General features: G+C 41.8%; 1 protein-coding gene across 5 annotated transcripts in view; it reads right to left on the bottom strand.

Moving 5' to 3' along the window:
• Positions 1-17,274, bottom strand: part of GRM1 (glutamate metabotropic receptor 1) — a 187,322-nt gene extending 170,048 nt beyond the window's left edge. For 2 of the 5 annotated variants that reach the window (XM_077175522.1, XM_077175523.1), the window contains exons 1-2: positions 16,759-17,274; positions 14,339-15,236 (exon numbers count right to left, since the gene is read on the bottom strand). In XM_077175522.1, the coding sequence (XP_077031637.1) occupies positions 14,339-15,101 (763 nt within the window). In that variant the 5' untranslated portion in view covers positions 15,102-15,236; positions 16,759-17,274. Of the gene's footprint in view, positions 1-14,338; positions 15,237-15,658; positions 15,683-16,758 lie in introns of those variants that run through there. The other 3 variants (XM_077175525.1, XM_077175520.1, XM_077175521.1) reach the window with 3 other exon arrangements.
• Between the last annotated feature and the right edge of the window lie 6,626 nt (positions 17,275-23,900).

The following is a 23,900-nucleotide window of genomic DNA, read 5'->3' as shown; positions in this document are numbered from 1 at the left end:
TATATTGTATAATTAAAACCAAACTTCTTCCTACACAAATCAGTGGCAAATCTTCAGTGGACATCAATGAAATCACATTGAAAGTTATTCGTATATTAAAATTATCTAGAGGGAAAAAAACCCAATGATGATCTAATTGTAATGACTACAAAGCTTTTTTTCAAATTCTTTGCCTGTCTGAAAACTAAGCTCGCAGCTCAGCTCAGGCATTTAGTTTTTTCAGTCTAAAGAAAATGCACTTGCTATTGGTTGGGGGCATGATCATACATTTTCTGTGGTTCAGAGATGCTTATGCCTTGTTTTCCAAGCTACAAAAATCTGGTGGATTATGTTAAAAACATGAAAAGAGCAGCACTGAAGATGATTTTGCAGTACTTGTGTGCTTTTCCAGAAGGCACTACCTTCTGAAAACAATAAAAAGCCAGCTGAGCTTTTCAGAGATTGTTCTAAGTATCAATAGGGATTCTGAGATACTAGCCTGGGAGAGGGAGTCCTTGGAAAAACTAGGAGGCAGCATACAGAAAGGTACTGGCTATGATTATTATGGGATGGCATGATGAGACCTGGAGTCAGAGGCAGAGACAGTTAGAAGATTCCTGTAGGATATTTTCCTTTTTCTAAGGTGCTGATTTAGCAAAAGCAACTGATTCAACAAAAACCCTATCATATCAACAAATTTCCCCCCAAAACGAGGCAGCCCAGTGCCGTTTCATGATCGCTTCCAGTCACCTTCTGCATGCTGCTGTTAGAAAATGAAACCTGCATCCTAAGAAATGAAGCACAGATAGGGCTTATTCCAGATATTATCTATATCTTTTTTAATTTCTGTTTCACAAAGCATTGTGTGTTCCAAATTTTAAATTAGTATTTGTTAGAGGCTAGACAAATTAAGATAGTATCTTTGGGAGTTAAAGTTTGTAGAAGTAGAAGAAGCCTGGCAACACCAAAAAAGCCTTTTACATCAGAAATCTTTGTGTGGCAGAGACACAGAAATTGTTTCTTTCTTTTTCCGCTCTGTGTGTTATTTTCCTGCATGCATTATGATAAAAGAGCTGCCTAAGCTTGACAATTTAAGCACATTCCAATTAGCACTCTAAGATTATTCATTATAACAGAGAGAGAGGAAAAAAATCCAGGTGACGTTTACCATAGTGTAATACAGTATAGCAAATGAGTAATTAAAGCAAAACTAACAAAATACTTAAAAATAAATAATAGCTTTTACATGGGCAAATGCAATTAAGTTTCAACATTCAGTTAGCTGCCTAATTACCTTGATCTTCTATTCATAAAATTAGAAAATAATTAGAAATTAGAAACCCAACCTAATCAGTTACTTCAGTACTCCACTTTAAATTAAGAAAGACAGCAGCAACTAGCTTTTACTGTAATTTCAAAACAGCACATCCAAAATCCTGCCTTTTTTCTCCAGTGGGTTGCAGGCTGTCTTCATTTAACCCACTCATCAATTTTCATAATCCCTTGATATACACAGTTCTAACCCCTTTGGTTTCCCCCTTGACTAACCCACTGCAGAGTCCCTTACAAGGCTTATAAATATCTGCTTTATCAGTAGAAAATCTGTCTTCAGTGTGAGATAAGCACACCTGGCCTCATCCTGTAAGGCACTGGGCACTGTTGTGATCCCATCTACCCCAAGAAACTGTATTGACTAGTGTATGGTTTGTTCTTACCCTCCAAAATCCAAGTGCATAAAGTTAAGAGAGCATTCACTTGACATTTGGGATCAAGCAAGAGCCTTCTGCACCTTACAGGATCATCACACAGTATCATCACAGCTAAATTTCAGTCAATAGCTCCTATTGACTTCATTACAGTCAAACACAACTCTGAATACAGATGTTTTACCAGAACTTTGAAGACAATTTTATTATTCATATGTCCTCAGGATATGAACTATAAAAAGCAGTTCTGTGACTCCGGATATGGTACCAGTGCATTCCTGTTTCTCACTTCACAGACAACAACACATCTGTGACAAAGGTGGAATGCATTATTTCACATATATTTGGACTCAGTAGAAAAGTCAGAAGTAGTTGTGACAAGGACAAAGGATTTTACAAACATGTCTATACTCTAAGTTGCCTTGGAAAAGGACATTAAGATGTTCATTGCATGAAGGGATTGTGTCATAACATGTTGGTTGGGATCTGAAACAACCAGAAAATATTGATGTTCATATTACATCTGTTAAAATTAAAACAGATAATCAGAAATTCAGCACTGAATTAATTTCTAGAAAAGCTGCTGGGTAAGAATGTTAATTAACCTAGCTATCAAGTTCTAGCTTTCTTTCATAGTGTTTTTCAATTTTTTCATTTACTTTGCATGGGCTGTCACATAAATTAAATCATTTTAGGTACAAAGCAATATTATAATTGGTGAGACCACTGGAAAATGTCATTGCATCTTTTTAGAAAACTTGCAGTTTTCTTCAGTCAAATGGGCCAACATCTGTGTCATAAGTAAGAGAATAAGTGAAATATAAATTCCACATGCAAATAGAAATTTTCCACATGCAAATAGAAATTTCCCCCAAGCAAACAAAACCAGTAGGAACTGGGGCTCTGTAGTCTAAGAGCAAAATGCATTACAGGCAGCCCCAACTGCTGATGACAGGACAAATACTGACTTAAAATACTGCATGTAAACTGAAAGAGTGGGCTGAATTTGACTGATGGGACTATTTTGTCCTAAGTTTCTCTTCCTCTACAGTGAGTATCCACAGCACAGAACACTTTGTTAGGATACAGTTCCTAGGCAGCTGAATAAACAAAATATTAAGCTACTCTTTTCTCACCTCCTTACATAATTAAAACTATTCACAAATGAACAAGATTTAATGACAAAAGAATTGTCTGCTCTTATTATCTGTCCATACCACCTATCAAATTCCAGCCCATACATTTGCTCCGGATCCAGCTGTGCTGTCCCCAGTGACATGCATTCCAAATAAAACTGTTCTGGAATATCTGCAGCTAATTTTGATTAGACAACATCAAAAGTTTGAACTTTCCTAAGTCATTTATCTCAGTGATTAATCAGCAACACAAGTAAAAACATTGGTCTTTTTCTAATTGGAATTTGTTGGCTTACCAGCAATCAGTGCATTTAACCATTAGGATGCAGAGCTTTGTTTGCTTGGGGGAAAAGAAGCATTTTTGTCACATAAAACTGCATCTCCTTTTGAAAAACCAGACAGATTAAGCTGGTTTGGATTCCTGCTATTAAGCAGTTTTTTCCAGCCCTCCAATCATTCAGAGGTTTATCCCTATCTCTTTTCAATATTTTCGTACTGACTTTTAAAGGTTGATAACAGAACTGAGCAAATACCAACATTAAAAGTAATAATCCTTAGATTGAGGTGAAGTTCCCACTTTCTCAAGGGTGACATTAGCTTTTGGGTTGGGACTTTTTTTTATACATAGTTCCTCTATAATCATAAAGTGTACTAGGACTTCTTTCAAGGACACAATTCTCCTGTGTAAGCTGCACTTGATGGTCACCCTTGACTTGCTGAGATCAGTGTGCTGAGTTTAAATTTATGGGACATCTGTTTTTCTGACATTGCCCAGTGCTTTTTCAATGAAAATATTCTATAAGACTGGTTCAGTGCCTGAAAAGAAATCTAAGATACTCGATCTGCACTTCCAATCTGTAACTACCAAGTTTGCATTTTCATCAGGGAATAAAATCAGGTTTGGCTGAGAAGAGCTATTCTTCATAGCATCACACTGATTTGTTTTAATTTAATTACAGTTTTTTGTCAGTTGAAGTCTGCATCACCATCCTACTATTATTCTGGGGATTGCTCTCTTGGTAGCCAGAACTGTCTGGCATAGCTCATTTGTCTTTTGTGTTTGGATTTTTGGTATAACTCAATACTGTCCATTTTTGGCTGCTCTATAATATATTGAAATCAATATTTGTTGACTCACTCAACTTCAGAGCATCAGTTTTGCACATTAGTGTCTCAATGCCACTTTTACTACATCCTTATCCTAGCCTTTTTCAGCATGCCAACATTGAAGGACACAACTAGGGCATGGTTAGGGGCATATGTTTAATAGAGTATTGTTTATCTCTTTCTGAGTTTGGTGACAAATCCATAAGGAACTCCTGGAGAACCTTCCTGTCGTAATGACATTTCCAGGTTGGCACTATGTGGGAATGGAAGGAATTCTGCCTCTAGGTGACACACTGGCACCATGTCACTTAGTATGCCCAGACTAAGTTGTCAGATATTGGTGTCCTGGTCTAACTTGACAGAGGACAAAGAATGGTTTGAGTTGTGCAGGTATCCACCTGAAAGAGGAAGGTTAAGCCTATTTAACTGGAAATGCAGTGACACCTGAGAGCCACAATTGTAGTGCCTTGAGGGTGGAAGGGAACAAGAAAGGACTAAGTGACACCCAGTCTGCCTGGGCTGCTGTCAGGGCTGCTGTCTGGCTTATTCTCCCTTCTCAAAATCTTCAACACTTTTGTTCCAGTGGAGCAGCTGTCCCAGCTCAGCACTTTGCTTCATATAGCTGACAGCTGTAGAGTTTTAATCCGATGCTGAATAGGTTTATCCTCCCAGGATATATGGCCTGGAAAATAAGGGCATCCTCCAAAAGAATGCTGTCAGCCTGCCACTGTAACCCTTTATGAATAGTTCAATAGGAGTGGGATTTTACTTTATAAATAATCCTACAGTTTTCCAGTGCTTGTAACACAGAATTTCTTAATAGTACTACCAATATTCAGTTTCACATATTCGCTGTTTTGGCAAGAGACTGAGATCTACTCATGTGGAACTTGCAGTTAGGGAAATAGACTCTCAGGAGGAGGATCACCAATTTCAATATCCAGCATGAACTTCTACATGTCAAATTTTCATTTTGAAGCCTTTCCACAACACCACATGGGTAAGAAAGGCTCATAAACAAGCTTCAAAGGTTTTCTCGCTTCCTGACAATTAATTACAAATTTATCTTTTACATTCTACTCCACCTAGGAAAAGATAGTCAATGTTCAATGGAGCATGGCCAAACACTTTAAGAGAGTATTTATGAACACTTATTCAGATTCCCAATAGTTGTCATTTGAGCAATATTCATGTCTGGTTCTTATTGCTGTTTTCCAGGATGAGTTTTGTTTGAATAAATGTGTGGGAAATTACTAGCTTGTGCAAACCCATCTGTACCCGCAGATTAATAAGGATGAACATTGCTGGTTAAACAACTGCATTTAAGAAAATGAAGGCTTGTTCCTCAAACATTTTGTAAAGAGAAGCAAGTGTTAAATTCACTGGGGAACTTGAATGGGAAGAACTAGATTCAGCCTCCTTCTAGTTGAAAGGGAAAAGTTATGTTATCTGAATATCTTCTAATATCAATGCAAATCCAACAAACAGAGTTTTGTTTTCACACAATTTTGCACTACTCCCAATTAACTATGGCATACACCTAGATGTGGAATTCACAACCCCTGCAGATTTTTACAGCTTTCTGAGTATTGGCAGCTCAATAACCTGAAAAGACAACATCTGATGGCTGTGCTGAGCTCCATTCAGAATCCACTGGTCTCAACAGAGGGCCACCAATTAACTTCAGTGAGCATTTGATAGGTGCCTTATTGCTCTCTGCACCAGCACAGGACATGACCTTCTCTGCTTTGTCTACCAGAACTGCCAAATGCACATGCTTAAAATAATACTGTCAAATTTTCAAGGGACTTATAAATCATTGATGGCTGTTAACATAATTCAAATATCCTTTAAGAAATTCATTTGTCTATAAAAATATTCAAGAGAGATTATGAATTAAAATTGTTTGAACAAAGGACCATGATACTACAGAACAAACAATATGACTTGTCAGTAAAATGAAATATCTGGCTTTTGATAGACACACACCACTTAGGCAGTGGCTCAGCAGAAGAGGAAACAGCTTGTGATGCACAATGCCCATGTCACAAAATGCTATTAAGACACTCTGGATCTGTAGGTAGCAGTGCCAGACTGTAGGTTAGATAATGAAAAATGAAGGCAAATCCTACATACTGTGTATTGGTTTATTTTTCATGTGTTACTTGTGTTATTCATTTGCTTATTGAACTCACAAAGGAAGAAGCAACTCTTGATTTAGTCTTAAGCCATATACAAATTGTTAAGACTTAACTATCCAAAAAGTGGTCTGCAATTGTGACTATACTTTAGTGATAAGACAAAAAAGAGCTGCATGTGAAATAAAAAAATCAGTAAAAGTAATGTTTGATTCAAAGCAAAATAAACTATATCAAGATGAGAAAGCTAATTTCAAGGACATTAAAAGGAGTAGCCAAAAGACTGAAATACTAAAAAATTACATAATGACTAGCCAGGAATAGTCAGAGCCAAAGTTCCAAAAGGATTTTAAAAGCTGGCATGAAAAAGCAAAAAAGTAAATTTCCTAATGCTATTAAAATAACCAAAACCAAATAAATAAAATTTAAAAAAATACTTTGAAAAGTCTAGGTTGTGCCCTAATGAGGGAAAGAAAACAGAGTATACCTTGACAATTGAAATACAAAACCTGAAAAAAGCAAGATGAAACAATTCTGAGACATAAAGGCATAGAATCTAATAACCCACCATTCTTCAAATATTCAAGAAATGGGAAACTAGCCTGATATTCAATGATAGCAAATTATATAAAGAGAGCACTCAAGGAAGATAAAACCACAACAGAAAAGTTAAATTAATTCTCTCAGTCTGCTCTGCCAGTGAAGGCAGATAGGACAGTTCTCACACAATGGTCATTCCTTATGTAGGATGGAAATGAACCATTGTCTCTGAGTGTCAATAGAACATATTTTAGAACAAATCCAATTCATAAGGTGGACTTCAAAAAATTTCCAATACCAGCTGATGTTCTATTGGGGCATGTTAATACCAGTTACAGGGGCCTTAGCACAAAAGCAAGCAGCAAAGTAGAAAAAAGCAATTTTATATTTCCACATATCAGTTTTCATTTTTAACTGAATTTATGGAGAGTAGAGAGGCATAGACGGTAATCCAGTGAACAACAGACATGATATTTCTGCAGACTTCAGATATTTCTTCACAAAGCTAATTGGTAGGAACAATGACAAAACAGTATTAAGGTTACAAATAAATAAATATGTCATATCAGGGAAAAACTAACATAACTTTTCAGAAAATCCCCACATATCTCAGAAGCTAAATACCTTCTTTTTGGAGCAGGTAATCGTATGAGTAATACTATACTAAGAGTATTTATGATTTAAGAAAGCTTTTGATGAGGTCTCTTATTAAAGTCTCTGACAGAAATAGAGGTAGTACAGGATACTACCTGTAGTCTTGGATTAATAATTGGTTAACAGATAGGAACCAAAGTGTAGGAAATAAAATTTGTGTTAATAAAGTAAGGGTAACACACGAGGATAACCCTGTGTATAACAGCCTCTAAAATAAGCCTCAAAATTTACAAAGAAGATTTTGTGGTAATTTTAAGGTATTTTCTGACAACATTCATTCAGTGCATGGTGATAATTAAAAAAGTAATGGACAACTGGAAGTTTATCAGGAAAAGTCTGAGAGCAATACTGAAATTTTTACCTTATGAGGGAGTTTAACCATGCTGTACCCTTACCCTGAATACTGAATGTAGCTTTGCTTGCCCACATTTCATATTGGAATTAGAAGGACAGAATAATGATCAGGATTAACAAATGATGAATAGTTTTGTATGAACTTCTGAAGGTAATGCAGTTATCAAAAAATAGTTTTAAGGAAACATTTCTTCACACAAGATATAATTAATTTATAAGATTGAGGGAGAACTTCTTTATAGGGAGTGTTACTGAGCACTGGAACAGGCTGACCAGAAAGATTGTGGAATCTCCTCTCCAGGAGATATATAAATAAAAGCCATCTGGACAAAATCCTGAGTAACGTGCTTTAGTGGACCCTGCTTGAGCAGGGAGGCTGGATTAGATGATCTCTGGTGGTCTGTCCCAACCTTAACCATTTTGTGATTCTGTGAAACTCTAGAGACCAAAGTATAAATGATACAAAATGGGATTGGACAAACTCCTAAAGGAAACAGTCATGGGTGGCTGGTAGCCCTAGGACTTGGGAACTTGCTACAGACTGGAACTGTGGAGATATGCTCTGTCCTGCTCTTGTTTCTTTTCATATTCAGCCTCTCTCTCAACAGCCAACTTTTTGCTGGCAAACCAGATTTAGAAATTGTACTTTAAGATGTACATTAATAGCAATAATAGTAATAATAGTGTTTGAGAAAACACTATTGAAAAATTAGAGCTGACCTGCTAATCTGAGCTGGTTACACACTGGAGGGCATTTGTGCCTTGCATGCCTCTCTACAACCATGTCTGGTGATAACCCTCAGCATTCCTTAGATACCTATGGGTGAAAGGACAATTATTTCAGGTGCAATCATGTCCAATGAATTCATGGCCCTCCAGTTCAGACTGCAGGCACACATGTTAATTACTGCCATCTGTGACAGTGGTTTATGCAGCAAGCACTTCTGCCACCCAGAAGATAAAGTGAAATCCCTGTATTGCTTCACGTGGGTCAGGGAGCCACAGTTAATAATGACTTTGTTCAGCATTTTTCTGGGCTGCATGTGGCAGGTGCAATGCTTCTGGTCTCTCACTACTGTTACCAGCTCACTGATGTATCAGGCCCCTAAAGAATCTTTCTCAGTGGGTGACACTGCTTTAGTTATAATTTTACTCCATTTTACTCTAGATTTTTAGCTTTTTGTTTTCTGTCTAAGAAACCTCAGTGCAAGCACCTCCATGTTACAAACCTAAGTTTCAAAGGTATATTTTAGAGGCATTTGGACATAGCTTTTTGAGAAAGCTAAGGTCATTTAACATTTTTAAAAGTCCTCAGTGAGACAAGAAACATGCAGGAGTTAACAAGGATTGTAGGACATAAAAATCTGATAGCAAGGACATAATGCAGAAAAAAATAAAGCACAAATGAACACATTGTGCTGACTGATAAATATGAACTCTAGCAGTATTGCTGAGAAGGCAGGCACAGGAGTTCGATGAACCTTTTGAGCTGATATAACTCATGCAGCTGCCAGTTGTGTAGTTGAAAAGCTTTACTATTTGTGAATTTAGGAGTAATGCAAAGCAATATATTTTCAAGAAGGAATTTCTCTTGATCTCTATGGTGTTTGTCACGAACCATAATTTTTTCAATGTTAATCTATGAAAATTATTCTCCCAGCACCTTCTAATTAATACAATTAATGGGATCCATCCAATGTAGGAATACTTGTTTTGAAACTAATTTCTGTTTTCCTTGGGATATATGTCTTTCCTTTTTTTCATGTCACAAAGCCTCTGAAGATGATTAGTGAAGCAAGTTAAACATAAAAAAAATAGATTGAAATCTGCATTTATGAACACACATCTCAGCCCAATTCATACCACTACATGAGCTTAACCTATAAGAGCATTTTTGTGATTGTTGTTATCTATAGAAATATTTGCACTCTCTAGAATTCCAAATATTTGAACTGGAACTCCTTAATCTGTTGCCTGACAATAATTTTGTCAAAAAGTATTTATCATTGAGTGACACCATAGAATTAATAATAAAACATCATCAGAAACACCTTTGAGAAATTAAACACAATTTTATGAAATCCATTCCTTTGAGCTATTTGATCAATATAGCCCCACTTATCTTCAAACAGAAGTGTTATCTTCCACCATATCTAAAGCTACTTTAGTAGGTTCTACTGAATGAACTTGTAAAAAATTCACAATTTTCTTGTGAAATTTGCAATAAAGTGCAGGACTCAATACTTTCCATCCTCTTTCCAACACATATAACCATGTTTATGATTTTCCTGTACAATGGATAGTATGCAGCAGTCAGGTTATCAAAAATCATTGTGAAGATAGTATACTTACCATCTACTTTGATCTGAAAATCTTTACAATTGTGCCATCTGCTTCATCATAATTCATTTTAAGCCTTATACTCAAGAAAAACGAACTGCCTGGCAATACAAATCTGACAAAATTTAATCAAGACAAGAAACATCTCACTGTTCTCTAAAATTAATTTCTAAACAGTCCAAATTTGGTGCAATTATCTTAATCATTCCATTTCCAAAGCTTTTTCTGCAAAGTCTGCATGTTAATCTGTTGGAATGGAAACCTTGTTTATAAAGGGGTATTTGTACAATAAAGCATAAGCATGGTCCATAAATTGCAAACAGCATTCAAATGAATGCTCATATACATTTTAAAATGCTCAATATATTTTATAAGGCTAACAGGTAGGCAATTATTGAAATGTAGTCCAGGTAGAGGCACTAAGTATTTCTATTAGCTTATTCAGAAGTGGCGTACTTGGAAGATGAGGTGATAAAAGGACATTTACACCATCATCTCTCCTGCTCCCTGTACAAGAGGAACAGGAAAAGTGAGGAATTTGGTGGAGCCTTCATGCTGATCACTAGCCGGGGTGCAGTTGTCTTGTGGGTTTTGGAAGTCAGTGTAACCTACAGTGATCTCATAACCACGCTGCACTTTCTCATGGCAACCCCAGGAATTCATTTTCTCTGCATTCAGCATGGAAGTAGCACAGCAGTGGTGCTCGCTATCTCTTGCCTTGTTCTGGGGGCAGCCCGGGGGCTCTTCCCCAGGAAAGGAAGAAAGTGTCCCCTGTAATTCTTCACAGTGCTACCAAAGCACCAGTGGCTGCCTGGTCTAAGCTGAGAATCCCTGACTCTGAGGTTATCTTGCTAAAGACCAGAATATCTCACTTGGAAAGTTACCCTTGGCAAGTGTCACTCCTTCTGCCCTTATCACACTAAGGATTATGCCTAATTTTAACCAATGGGCTTTTTGATGCCTTTGATTTCCATAGGAAGTTTGGGCTCAAAGTTAAGCGTCCATTTAGGTGCATTTCAAGATAAGAATGACTTTCAAGCCTAAAATTTCAGATGTAGACATGCCAAAACTACAATATTGAATTATCTTTGAGGAAAACTTAAAAAAAATAATAGCCTTGAAAATTCTTTGCAACTACTATATGGTCATACAGCCTTACACTGACAGATGCACAGATTTGTTACAGCATTTAACGACTGTTGCCCACTCTGGGAAAAAATTTACTCTTATATGGGCAACTATGCTTAACTGATACATAATAAAATAACTAAACCTCTTTCTTCTTTAATGTGGAGTCTTATATGCAAATTTTAATCTAAGATAAGCAATGTATTAAATGGACCTTTGAAAATAGATTTTATTGACTGAGAAGTTTTTACCCAGATAATGTTTATTCTTCTTAATAAACAACTGTGTAAAAAACCCCAACAGGTCTGGCACATTTCCATGCAGCTTCATGTACCTACCAGTGGAGACTGAGTGTAGTTAAAAGTCATCATCAGTAATTAATTATCATTTTGGCACATGAAGGATAAATTTTCATGTCAAATGCAAACTATTTAAAGGCAATCTCCTATATGGATGACCTCTTTATGTTCATTCTTATGGCATGTACAGATTTCATTGTAAAGATTGTAAAGAAACTTGGGCAACAAATTGTATGCTATTTATTTCTGATTATCATTAAAGCTATAATTGTGTACCCAGGTATTGGTTTGGGCATTCAGCCAGCTTCAGGTAGGCTGCAGGAGCAGAGGAAGGGTAAGCAGAGGAGCTGGATGGTTCAGGCTGGGAAAGGGCTCATGTGTCTGGGGAGTTTCCATGGCCCTGCCCTGGGTCAGTGAGGACTGAGGAGTGTGCCTTGCTGGCACAGGCAGTCAGGCAGCTCAGTGGTCTCACTGCATCCCCTTGTGGCTGGGCGCCTACAAGAGCTAAACATTGTCCATTCCCATGAGAACCAGAGGTCAGGTGGGAAGAAAGCAGCATTCCTGCCCTGGAAAGGGGGACAAACTGGATCTTGGAAGGGAAAGCAATTAACTTCTTCACAATGCCAACCTGTGCATTTCCTAGAAACATGCCCTTTCCTCAGAGTCTCTGCTGAAGAGATTCTCCAACCAGTGATACCCCAGAATTCCTCCCAGCACATTTTGCAGCCCACCATAAAAACTGTGTAAAGGCCTATGAGTAATTGTGGAGGAGGAATGTTTCTGACTACACTTTATCCCCCTATTTCCAAACATAGCATGGATGGAGCAGCTCTACTCAGACTATTATTCAGAGTGGCTTTGTGTTGTCTTTGAAGAATGATTTCACTTTTAACAATACAGTGAATGTATGGGATTTGAAACAACAGAAATGCAACCATTTACACCGATTTTCATGAATACTAACTTCACTTTAAATAGAAGGAAAAAAAGTCTTTGGAATCTACCCAACAGCAATTGGGTAGGGTAAATAACTTGTCTGTCTGGAAAGAAATGTGAAGTTACAGCTTGTTACATAATTTCAGTGACATTCTTTGCTTTAACTTAACAATAAATTAATGGCAGACACAGATTAATAACAAAAAAGCAAATCTGAATCTCAAGCTGCACGATCTGTGAAATTGTGACCTTTCCTAAGAGAAGGGTTGCCCTGTGGGCTACCCCTATTTTCAAAAGTATCAGTTCAGAAGTCTAAAAATATCTTGCAACAATTATTTTTCATCAGTCAGTAACATTATAAAAATAGGTATCTAATTAAAATTTCTCACAATCAGTGACTGAAGTTGCTGCTTACAATGATCTTTTTTTAAAATGAACCTTCAGAGGGTGTTGTCTGTTCCAAAAGAGATAAGGTCCACTAATGTTAACAGGAGTGAGACAGAGATGCAGCCAGTCCTTTGAGGTAACTCTTCAGGCACAGTGAGTTAGCAGAGCACTCCAGAGTGCCTTGAAGGGAGAGATGGCTATTTAGATCAACAATGGATTTACCCCTTTCATGTTTATTTGTCATCCTGGCCTTCCACAGGATCTAATCATATCTGTCAACAATAGAAAATCTTAATAGCTCATGTTGAAGTCTTGCTAGCAGCTCATTTTCTCATCTGAACAGGGCATAAATGAACTGCAAATGTCAGGTCATTGCTTCATGCTCTCACTTCTTCCCCAGCCCCCTCAAATTGCAGCATTTTCTGGTTTTGTGTCCAGATCAATCCAGTTCCCTTCTAAATGTTGTAAATATGTAACCCTTCCTGGAGATTCCTTTTCTTTTTTTTTTTTTTTTTTTTTTTTTTTTGGCACAATATATGTTCTTACCTCATTTTATTTAGTCATCTCTGTGAGAATGAAAGGTGTGGAGTCAGCTTAGTAAGCGCAGGGAATCATAAAAATCAAATCCATGCAGGACATACACTCAGATAAACAGAATAGTTGCAAAGCTATAGCAATAATGTGGGCAGATTTGCAATTTTATACTTAGAAATCCCATTTTGAGGACCACAACTGGACTACAGAAATATCACAATAATATATCACAAGTTTATTTTCTATCAAATGCAATTACTGCTGCAATTTATGTTGGTCCACCTAGCCTGGCTATAAACCAATGTCTCCTCTTTAAAAAAACTGCTATTATCGCTATTTTTCTTTTGATATTTAAAATTAAGAGGACCTGTTGACTATGAACAGATTGTGCAGAGCGATAGCTTTGACTATTACTCAAGCTGCAGATAAGATGCATGAGCCTCTGCCTACCCTTTCCCACAGCGCCTGGCTTTGCAGGGACTACCTGGACAGGGGAGGAATTTTCAGGTTTCTTTCCTCACTATTCGCAGAGCCAGGAAATCAGTTCACACGCAGCAAAGCCAGCAGCTAATCCTGAGGAGTCAGGATTAGTCACCTCGGAGTCCCCGCCGAGCCCCGATCCCGTTTTGTCAAACTCCCGGCGATGGTAGCGACCGGGAGCATCAGCCCCACGGGCTCACCGGCCCCACGGACCTACCCCGGCCCCTTCGGAGGGGCGAGGCCTCCCGCCCCGCATGCAGCTGCTCACATCTGTTAACTTTTATTTACAAACACGCGAACCGCCCTGTGTGCGAACAGGGACAGAGCCGGGGAGACGCCCGATCCCTTGCGGGCGCTCCTGCGCCGCCGAGCCCCCTTCCCGCTGCCCGCAGCCGGGGCCCCTCCGCCCCCCGGAACGCACCCCCGTACCCCTCCCGCCTCTCCACGTTCGCCGCACGGTGCCCGCGGGTGGCAGCGGCCGGCGCTCCCCCGGGAAGGAGCCGCACGCCCGGGCCGGGTCCCGGCGGGTGACCCGGCACAGGCGCGTCCTTGCGGAGCCGCCGCGGAGGGCGCAGAGCCCCGGGGCCGGCCCGGGAAGGCGGGGGCTGCCCCATACCCACCTTCCGTGTGCACGGCGGAGACGTAGGTCCAGTTGTACCGCTTGACGATGTCAAGCATGGCCCTGGCCTGCAGCGTGTCGGAGGGGACCACCCTGAGGAAGTATTTGTACAGCGTTTTGTCGCTCAGGTCGATGCTGGTGGCAGAGTAGGCGATCTGGGGGATGTCGAAGAGCTGGAGCAGATTTTGGACTTGGATAGCAACTGAGCTGGAGCCGGGGCCGATGACCCCCGCGATGGGCTTTTTCACTCTGGTCTGGGGCTGGGTCTGCGAGTCGGAAATGCAGCGGGTGCCTCCATCCCTGTCATCCCTGATGGAGATGAGAGAGTCCCGAATGAACTCAATGCTCTGCTCCAGGGCCACGGAGGAGTGCCAGCAGGAGTCTCGGATCTCGCTGCCCAGGGTGATGTTAGGTAGCAGGACCGGGTCTGCGTTAATTTTATCCAAAGTGTGAAACATGGCTTCGACTCTCTGGATGCCGTATTGCTCCCGGATTTCCCCGCACTTCCTCTCGGGCACTTTCTCAGCTGGTGGCTGGTGATGGACAGAGAAGAGGGCCCCAATGATGACATCCCCGTCCATCCGAGCCACCGACCGCTGTGAGGAGGCTGCAGAGAGAAGAACCCTCCGACCCCCACTCTTGGGCAGCACGTCCATCTCCAGCAGCAGAGCAGGGAAAAAGACCAGCAGCACACCAATCATTTTGTTGCACGATGTCATCCAGACCCAGGTTACAAATTTCATGGGCTCCCCTTGCCTGCACATGGTTTAAGAACATGTAGGAAATGGCATCTGCTTCTCCCCGATGACGGCCAGGTTGCTCCAAATACCATCACAGCGAAGCCTCACAGCATCACTCTTGAAGGTGCCAAGACTGCCGTCATCCTAGTGACTTTTAACCTGGTGGCATAGAAAGAGGGGATAAAATGGGCTAACCAGGAAATTGATGTCAAACCTGAGCTCGATAAAGCAGCCCTGCACAGTTAGAGATGTCTGCTTTCTCAAAAGCCCAGGGCAATGTGCTCCGATAAGACGCTCAACAAGAAGTTTCAAGAGGGATTAAATCATGTACTTTTTGCCTTGATATGCGATCATGCATACTCACATATGTTGAGTTTCTACAATCCTTTTTGCGTCTGCATTTCAAGCCAAGGCAGCTACTTCCCACATCTCCAGCCAGCACACACACCCCCTCTGCCCCCGGGAAGTTTTAAAAGTTTCTATGGGTAGGCAGCTCATCAGAGAAGAGCCCTAGCCCGGCCCCAGCGGCCCCAGCCCTGAAAGCAGAGTGACAAGCACTCCTTTCTTTGCATTCTGATTACCTGAAGTCATCTTTCTCAGTTTAGACATTTCCTTTCTCCATCCATAACGTGAGCAAAAAGAGAAAGCGAGTGGTCTGCCCTGCCAGCCACGGGAAATGTCATTTAAAGGTCAGGGAAGAGAGGAAGAAAAAAAAGCACTCTACAGTTTAGATTAACTTTTCCGTGTGTAGGGGGCAAAAACTGTAATCCAGTCAGGGGCACACACATGAAGGCAGGGGAAAATACATATTAGTTACTAAGGCAACCGCGGGCAAAGCCCCGATGTGCCTTACCAGCACGCCTGCCGTGCAGAGAGGCTTCGGGCGGGGAGCGGCGGCGAGCCCGGCGACAGGGCTTGGCGGCTGGGAGCGCCGTGCTGGGAGGGGAGATGGAACCACCGCCCGGGAGCGCGGCCGAGCCTCGTCCCTGTTGCTCGAGGAGCCGTCAGCACCCGAGACAGCGCCCGCAGCCGGGGCAGCCGCGGTCCGCGGGCCCCAGCCCCGCTGCACCCCCGTCCGCCGCCTCCCTGTCCCGGTGTCCCCTGCCCGCAGCCTCCTGTGTCGCTGTCCCGACACCCCGCTGCCCCGGCGCTCCAGTGTCCCAGTGTCCCGCTGTCCCGGGCCCGCCACCGCCGGCTCGGCCGCCCGCCAGCACTGCGGGGCGCTTCCCCAAAACTTCTGCCCCCCGCCAGGCGCTGCTGCCGCGCTGTCCCCGGATGCACACGCACGGTGGCTGGCACACGCACACGCCCCGCTCGCACACACACTCACACTCACACACCCGCACACCCCTCCCGGCGCCCGGAGCCCGCCGCGGCACGCACCGCTCCGCGCTGGCCGCCGCTCCGTCCCTCCCCGCCGGGGCCAGGGGTGCCGGGGCCGGCGGGGCTGCGTGTCCGCCGAGCGGCGCGGGGGGCTGGGGACGGTCCCGAGGAAGGCGACGCTCCGAAGGGAGCCGCCGTCCTGCTGCGGGTCCGCACCCGCGGGCGAGCAGAGCCGCCCGGAGCCGGCTCCCGCGGGCAGCCCCGCAGCCCCGGGGCCGTCTGCCCGCCCTGCCTGCCCCGCGGGCCGGCCCGCGGCCGAGCCCCGCGCTCCGCTCGGAGGGTCACCCCTGAGACGTACCTGGCCGGGCGAGGCAGCGGCTCCCTGCCTGCTGGGAGCGGGCATTGGCGGCTCTCCGGCCGCCCCGAGCTGGCGCGCTGGCGGCGGGGCGACGGCTGTGGGCTGGGCGCGGGTGCCCTCTGTCTTCAGCACCGCTCCACCGCAAGGAAAAAAACAGGTCATCCCGGGCTCATCCATTATCTCATACAGAAGGTTCAGTCATTTTCTCCCCGTCCTTAATTTTTTCGGCTATTGTCTTGTAAACGAGTAAGAAAACATCACCCGGAGCACGCTGCGGCTGTAGGGGAGGCGTTGGCTTTCACCTCCCGTGGCTCTTAATTCATTATCTCCCTGCCTCAATTAGCAAGAGCGAGTGTTAAAGCAAGAGGCTGCTGCTAGAAGGGGACCCAGACCACGCTCGGGAGACCTGAGACAATGAAATGTGCTGTTCGGCCTCACGGGCAGGGCTTCGCTATTTAAATAAATATTTATATTTGGGAAAAAAAAACAAACAAACCAGAAAAAATACACTGCAACAAGGTAAATCACCTGTAAAGATAGAGGCATAAAAGGCATTGAGATTGCAGTTTTCAGGTCAAGATGAACCTAAATGAAGCACGTGAGAGGCATGCCAGATTAAAATAATACCAGATTGAATAATCATAATTCAGACGACCTGCTTGCATCCCTAACACAGGTCTCGGGTGTTTTACTTGACTGTATGAAAGTTAAAGTTAGATTACCTCCCCGCTGGGAACTCTATAGATATTTGCCCTACTTTTGAAAGAAAGAGGCAAGGACAAACATTTAACTATTGCTCATTCAGAGATGGGTTTGCAGTGAGTGCTGCCTCAGGGGTGTCTTCTCCTTGTGTCAATATCTGAGCTGATTTTATTGTCACACAGCTAGTTATCTGCATTGTGTTTATCCACGAGCTGTGTTTATTATGGAGGACCCAGCCCAGGGGGTTGCTGGTGCCCTCTTTCCCTGCAGGTGATGTTTCCCGAGGATCAGGGTCAGAAGGGCTGCCTGTCCTCTGCCTGTGGGCATGAAGCTTCCCCAAGGCCAGCCTAGGGCAGTTCTGCCAGGGTCAGATCTGGAGAGACATTCAGATGTGCACAAAAGGGGGAACAAATTCCCTTTCACCCATGTTTTAATGATTAAACTTTAGTTTCTGCCCTTGACACAACGAGCCTGCAGCACGCCAACAAATTATTCCAATGGTTAATTTTGGGTTGCTTCTCTGGCTTTGGCAAGGGAAGCATTTGCAAATGCTCCCACTGGTTCTTCCTGACTTACAGCACCCTGTAGCCTTCATCCCCTGTAACCTGGCACTCAGAAAGACAGCAGGTCTTTATGCTGAGGGTTGTGCAGAGCTGTCACACAGAGCTGTTTTCCCTCAGTGATGGTCTGAGTTTTGCTGAGACTGGAAAGCAGGTCACTGGGTCCTGGTGCCCAGCCATGGCTGCAAATGCTGCCTCTCCCACCCCTGCAGCAGCAGGTGGGAGTAGGTGGAAATGGGCAGAAGTCTGGGGCTCATATGAAGACATCTGGGATATTTTTAGGAAAGGCCAGGGAAAGACAGCTCTGGAATTGCAGTGGCTTTGATCTCCCCTTCCCTAATGGGGAAAGCAAAGGTTTTGCCCAAGGGGAAGTAGCCGTGGGTGGCCACCAGCACTGCTGTCTTTGTCCTACAAAGAGTCATCCCACTGCCTTTTCTCCCTGACTCCTATACCTCCTGATCCTGCTGTGTACCACAGATCTAGTATTTCTCCCCTCAGAAACAGCCCATGTCCCCAGTCCTACCACCTTCACAAATTTCTTAACAGATGGTCCCTTTATCATCTGGTAACCATCCTTGAGGCACTACATGGGACTGCATTTTTTGCAGAGATATGAGCTGCCATCAAGAAGGGAATCAGGACAAAACCAGAGCAAGGCTGGAGCTGTCTTGTAAGCAGCAATTCCTTTCCAAGGGAAATTGCCTGCTGTTGAATATTTTTTCTCTGTGAAATGAAGGACAAGTGAATAATTTTCATGTTCCCGTGTTACACAATTTAAAAATCACTTGGAGGTTGATTGAAATATTCTGTTTTGATGGCATCCAAAGTGTTTTGTTCTGTTTTCTTTTGAAACATTTTATACAATGCAGAACAGTTTTTTACTTCAGATAAAATCAATCATTAACATAAAATGGATGTTCCAATATTTCTTCCAAAAAAAATTTCTTTTTCTCTGCGCCTATTTCATCAGAATTATCTCTTTTAACAGAAAATGTTCTACTGGAAAAGTTCTGTACAGCTCTTATGAGAAAGGCCAGTGTATTGTAGAAAATGGTTTGAAAGGAGGTTTGTTTAGAGTAGCAATAGCTGAATCCTGGAAACCTGGTTTGTTGAAATCCCACTTTTGGTTTCCCTAACAGGGCTACTCCCTCCTCTACTTCCTACCAAGAGAAACAAGCCAGATTGACTGCGTAGCTGTACAGACTCTCCAACTAAATTATTGGGGAGATTTAAAGCTATTCTGCAAGGATCAATGCTGCTAAAGTTATACATTTTATTCTGCCTTGGAAACAAGCAGAAAGCTCATGTGTTTCTGTCTGAAATAAATTGAAACATATATATATATCAGCTATCTGATAAATTGTCTCCAGTCCTTTTTATTCTGCTCACTTACCTGCTTTCTTTTCATGATTTAGAAATGTCACCTGCTACATACAAACAGTGTGCATGCAAAACATGCATAGGTAGCCCACTGCTGTAGATACTGAATTGTTTGCTTGTGACCAAAGATTTGGAATAATCATCTAGCAGGCTTGTTCAGATAAAACAGGGATTTAATCTTACTAATATATTTTTTATTTTTTGAATTTTCTCCTTTTCTCTTAGCAAAGTAAATATTTCTCATAGGTTTTTGTTTAAAACATGTGCCAGCTACAGCATTGGTTTTTACCTCCTTTCTTGTATTTAGGCTTTCAAGTTGCCCTATCTGTAATAAATAAAGCAACAGCATTTTTAAGTTTTGATTGCTTACACTTATCTGCTGCAACAGCTAAGAAATGAACATAAATGGATCGATGTCCATATATACGGAGCTTTGTAAAGGTCTGATTGCTCAGCTGTTCCTGTACTAGTAGATTCATTAAAATTAAATAGGATTAACCCATGAAATTTAGGACTCCTGAAATACTTAGAAATTCACAATAGCTTCTACACAAACCTATGACTGTATGGGCTTACTCTCCATTTCCTTTTTTTTTTTTTTTTTTTTCTTTTGGGACGGGAATAGACACCCATTGAAACCCAAGGATTCCCAGAAATTTGAAAGTTAACATTGGTAGTCATCCAACACCCTCTTGCCCACTGTCTCAAGTCACACTACTGTCAGCATATTTTACAGATTTAGGTTATTTTACATCCTTTACAAAAGTTCCTCCACTGGGGCTTTCTCAGGAGGAAAGTGTCTGTCTGGTTATGATTTCAGATGTCTTTCAAACAAATGTGAGATCCAAATCAGTGCAAAATTCAGTATTCAGAGATGTCTTGTAAATTTTTTACACTGTCTGAGGATTATAGACTCCATGAAGTGATAAATAGAGCAGATTTATTCAGACATTCAGCAGTTTTCATCTCTGGCTAGCAGAGCTAGTTAATAAGCTACGAGTAATTATTTTTATATTTAAAAATAAGTAACTGATTGCTTTTATAACTCAATATTAAAAAACTTTCAGCAGCAGTGCTTCATGCCGGCTGCTAAGGAGAGAGACTGGAAGAACGTGGTCCAGAAAACAAAGGGCCTGATCTTTCCTGTGCAGAAATTCACCTCACAAAGGGTTCCCTTGCCACAAGCCTGTGCCCTCCAAGCAGTGGCCTGCGATAGTCAAAGGCAGCTGGTTTCCATTCCTTGCAGAGAGGGCACATCTCAAATCTTGAAGGTTTCTTGGGCATTTGCTCTTGTGAAACCCAAAGACAAATTTTGGTGTCATGGCAATGGGGATGTTCCCAAATAGCGAATAAGAAGTCAGCTGAATGTCTCCTTTGCTAAACAACGTGACTGTTTAGTCCTGGATAATGTTTGAAATAATTCCTGTATTTATTTTCTATCTGCAAAAATGTACTTAGGGTGCCCCCTAGGCCAAAATGCTCCACAATGTTTACAACATCCACTTACATCAATTCTATCCAGTTAGATTAATTTTGATAAAACTCCATTGCCATGAAATCCCCTGATTTCCCTGAAATTCCCCCCTGAGAAACAACATGAGTAAATAGATAAATTTCTGCCGGGACTTGTATTCCAACAAGCTTACGCTACACCAGGCCAAAAAGAAAAGTGCATTTCAAAGTCAAAGGTCCACAGTTCCTGAGCATGAGACTGTCCATTTAAAATCCACAGACTTCTAATTTAATTTGGAAATGTCAGTCTGAATCATTCTGGCTGAACTCACCAGGCAGGGACTTATATAAGTGTGAAGGGAGAGACAGTACCTTGGATATATGGGATTTAATACAAATTAACGAGACAGGTCTACTTAATTAGATTGTAACTAACAGGACAAGTAATTTAACAAGAAGTCACCATCCCTTATGGAGACAGATTTGGTACTCTGTGGGAAATATGGCAGCTGAAGCATCCGCTAGCCAACTTTTCCAGTGATTTTCAAGGACAGCTCCTTGTAAAGCCATCTGCAGGAATTCAGTCTGGTACCAGTGAAAACTGGTAACACCTACACATGGAAAGGAAGTCCTTGCTGTGTGGATGAGGGAAAGGTGTTTCTGCTCTCTCCTGCCATCTCAGCTTTCAGGCTGCAGCCGAGGGTAAGAAAGACCTTATGCTGCAGATTGCAGTCACAAATGGCACCAGTGACTTGTGAAGATGGAAAGTTTACTCCAGCTGTACAATATAACAACACAGCTCTGCACTGCTCTGAGACAAACTGCAACCAGCTAGTAATTTCTGAAATTTTCCCCATGACTACAGTAAGCACTGAAGAGAACAGCTTTGTGTTTACTGGCTGTTGTGCCCTTCATTTCTCCACACAGAACCCTTATGAACATTCTGTAAAACAGAAAGAAGGAAAAAAATACTAAAAATCACAAATATCAGAGATGGAAAAGGCTAGCAGTCTTTTCAAAGTGAGAATCTTTTACACGTGACTAAATAATCAGGGGAAGTTTTAGAAATATCAGTTTAGCTACAATGTGTGATAAATACCTGACATACTTTAAAGAACCTTTCCAGTGCTTTAAAAAAATTTAGAAGAGGAAAAAGAGTGCAAATTAACATGTTGAATACCTCTGAATGTTAATTTTTCCGTTTGCAGTCTGTTGCTGTTTATGTAACAGTGTATACAGGATACTTTATCAGCTTCCCTAAATACCGATTTTTAAAGTCTGTAATAGCAAATAAAATAAGGAGGGATGGAATACCTTAAAGATTAGTAGGATTTTTTGGTGACCTTTAACTGAAATGATCTCATTTTCTGCACTGCACCTCCTTTATGCATTTGCAATTGTTCAGGATGCATGGAAAGGATGCCTAAAATCACTGCCAGCAGACTGGTCAGCTTTATTCACTTTTTTCTTGCTATACCTGGTTGTAAATGAACACAGAGATGTCAGCTGGGGGAACTTCCAGCCTATTGTTCTAGTTTCACAATCATTATTTTCATTATTTTTCTAAATGCATGCAATGTGACAGAATGGCACATCACTGTGTAGTAACTCAACAAAATAACGTAAATCCGTGCTTGTTTTAGCTGGGATAGAGTTAATTTTCTTTGCAGTAGCTGATGCAGGGCTGTGGCTTGGATTTGTGCTGGAAACAATGCAGAGATAACAGAGAGGTAACACAGAGATGTCTTTGTTACTGCTGCACTCATAGAGAACCAAGGGCTGTTCTGTCTCTCACCCCACTCCACCAGCAAGGACACTTGGGGGTGCACATGGATTTTGGAGGGGACACAGCTGGGACAGCCAACCCCAAGTGACCAAAGGGATAATTCAAACCATGCAACATCATGCTCAGCATATAGAGCCAGAGGAAGAGGGAGGAAGGAGGGGCAATGCTGTTTTTCTTCCCAAGTGACTGCTTCATGTCATGGAGCTCTGCTTTTCTGGGGATGCCTGGACACCTATCTGCCCATGGGAAGCAGGGAATGAATTCCTTATTTTGCTTTGCTTCTGTGAATGGCTTTTGCTTTCCTATGAAATTGTCTTCATCTTAACCCACAAGTTTTCTTATAAAATGCCATGTAATACTGTATCTATTTGCAGTTTATAGCTGTTACTTAAAGCAAGACATACACAACAAGAATCTGATACCCAGAAATAGAATGAAGATATGGTGTACAAACTACACCCCTCCAACTATTTGCAAATTACTTGATACATTTGTTCAAAACCTTGATGCAGAAAAGCACTGCTCCTACAAAACAAGAGGATAGTTCACAGCACTATAAAAAATAGTTCTCACTAATGCTTACACATTTTCTGACATCTTCTGTGCTATAACAAAAAAAAGAGAACAGTATCAGATGACATATGTTTCTTTAAGTACTTATTTATCGTCATCATAAGGAGTTGCCTTGATGACAGAAATTGCACAGACTTTATCATTTTGACTTTCCATCTAAGCAATGCATTTCTGGAAGCATTTCATTACTTCAGGATCTATTAGAATTATTGTTGTAGCTCTCTTTCCCCTCATTTCCCTGACAGTATGCTGCTGTGGCTTTGATGACACATTAATTGCTTTTTCTCTGTGACTTCCTTCTGATGAAGTGGCTGCACTGTCTCACTGGCCACCTGTCACTGCAGGGATGTCAAGACCTTGATCCTCACTGGGTTACCTGGCTCCTCAGCTTGTTGCTATGACTGATTGGTCCTTGGGGCGCTTCAAATCCCAGCATCCTGGTTCCTCCAGAATCAGACATTCTCAGTCTTGTCCACCAATGCAACTTTTTTTGACCTAACCATGGATTTATCACAAAAATTGCATTTATTAAGGCTGGAAAGCAAACATCAAGTGTAACACAACCACGGGTGATAAAATGTTTGAAGTCCAGCTGATCCAGCAGCTTGAATTCATTGCCTGTCCTCAGGAAGTACATCCAAATGCTTTTTATCTTGAATTTCTATCAGCTAGTTGCCTTTTGTCATCCT

The sequence above is a fragment of the Agelaius phoeniceus genome, chromosome 3 (assembly GCF_051311805.1).
Source record: "Agelaius phoeniceus isolate bAgePho1 chromosome 3, bAgePho1.hap1, whole genome shotgun sequence".
Lineage (NCBI taxonomy): Eukaryota > Metazoa > Chordata > Aves > Passeriformes > Icteridae > Agelaius > Agelaius phoeniceus.
Note: the sequence above shows the minus strand (reverse complement) of the source record. Positions and strands in the feature narration are given on the sequence as shown.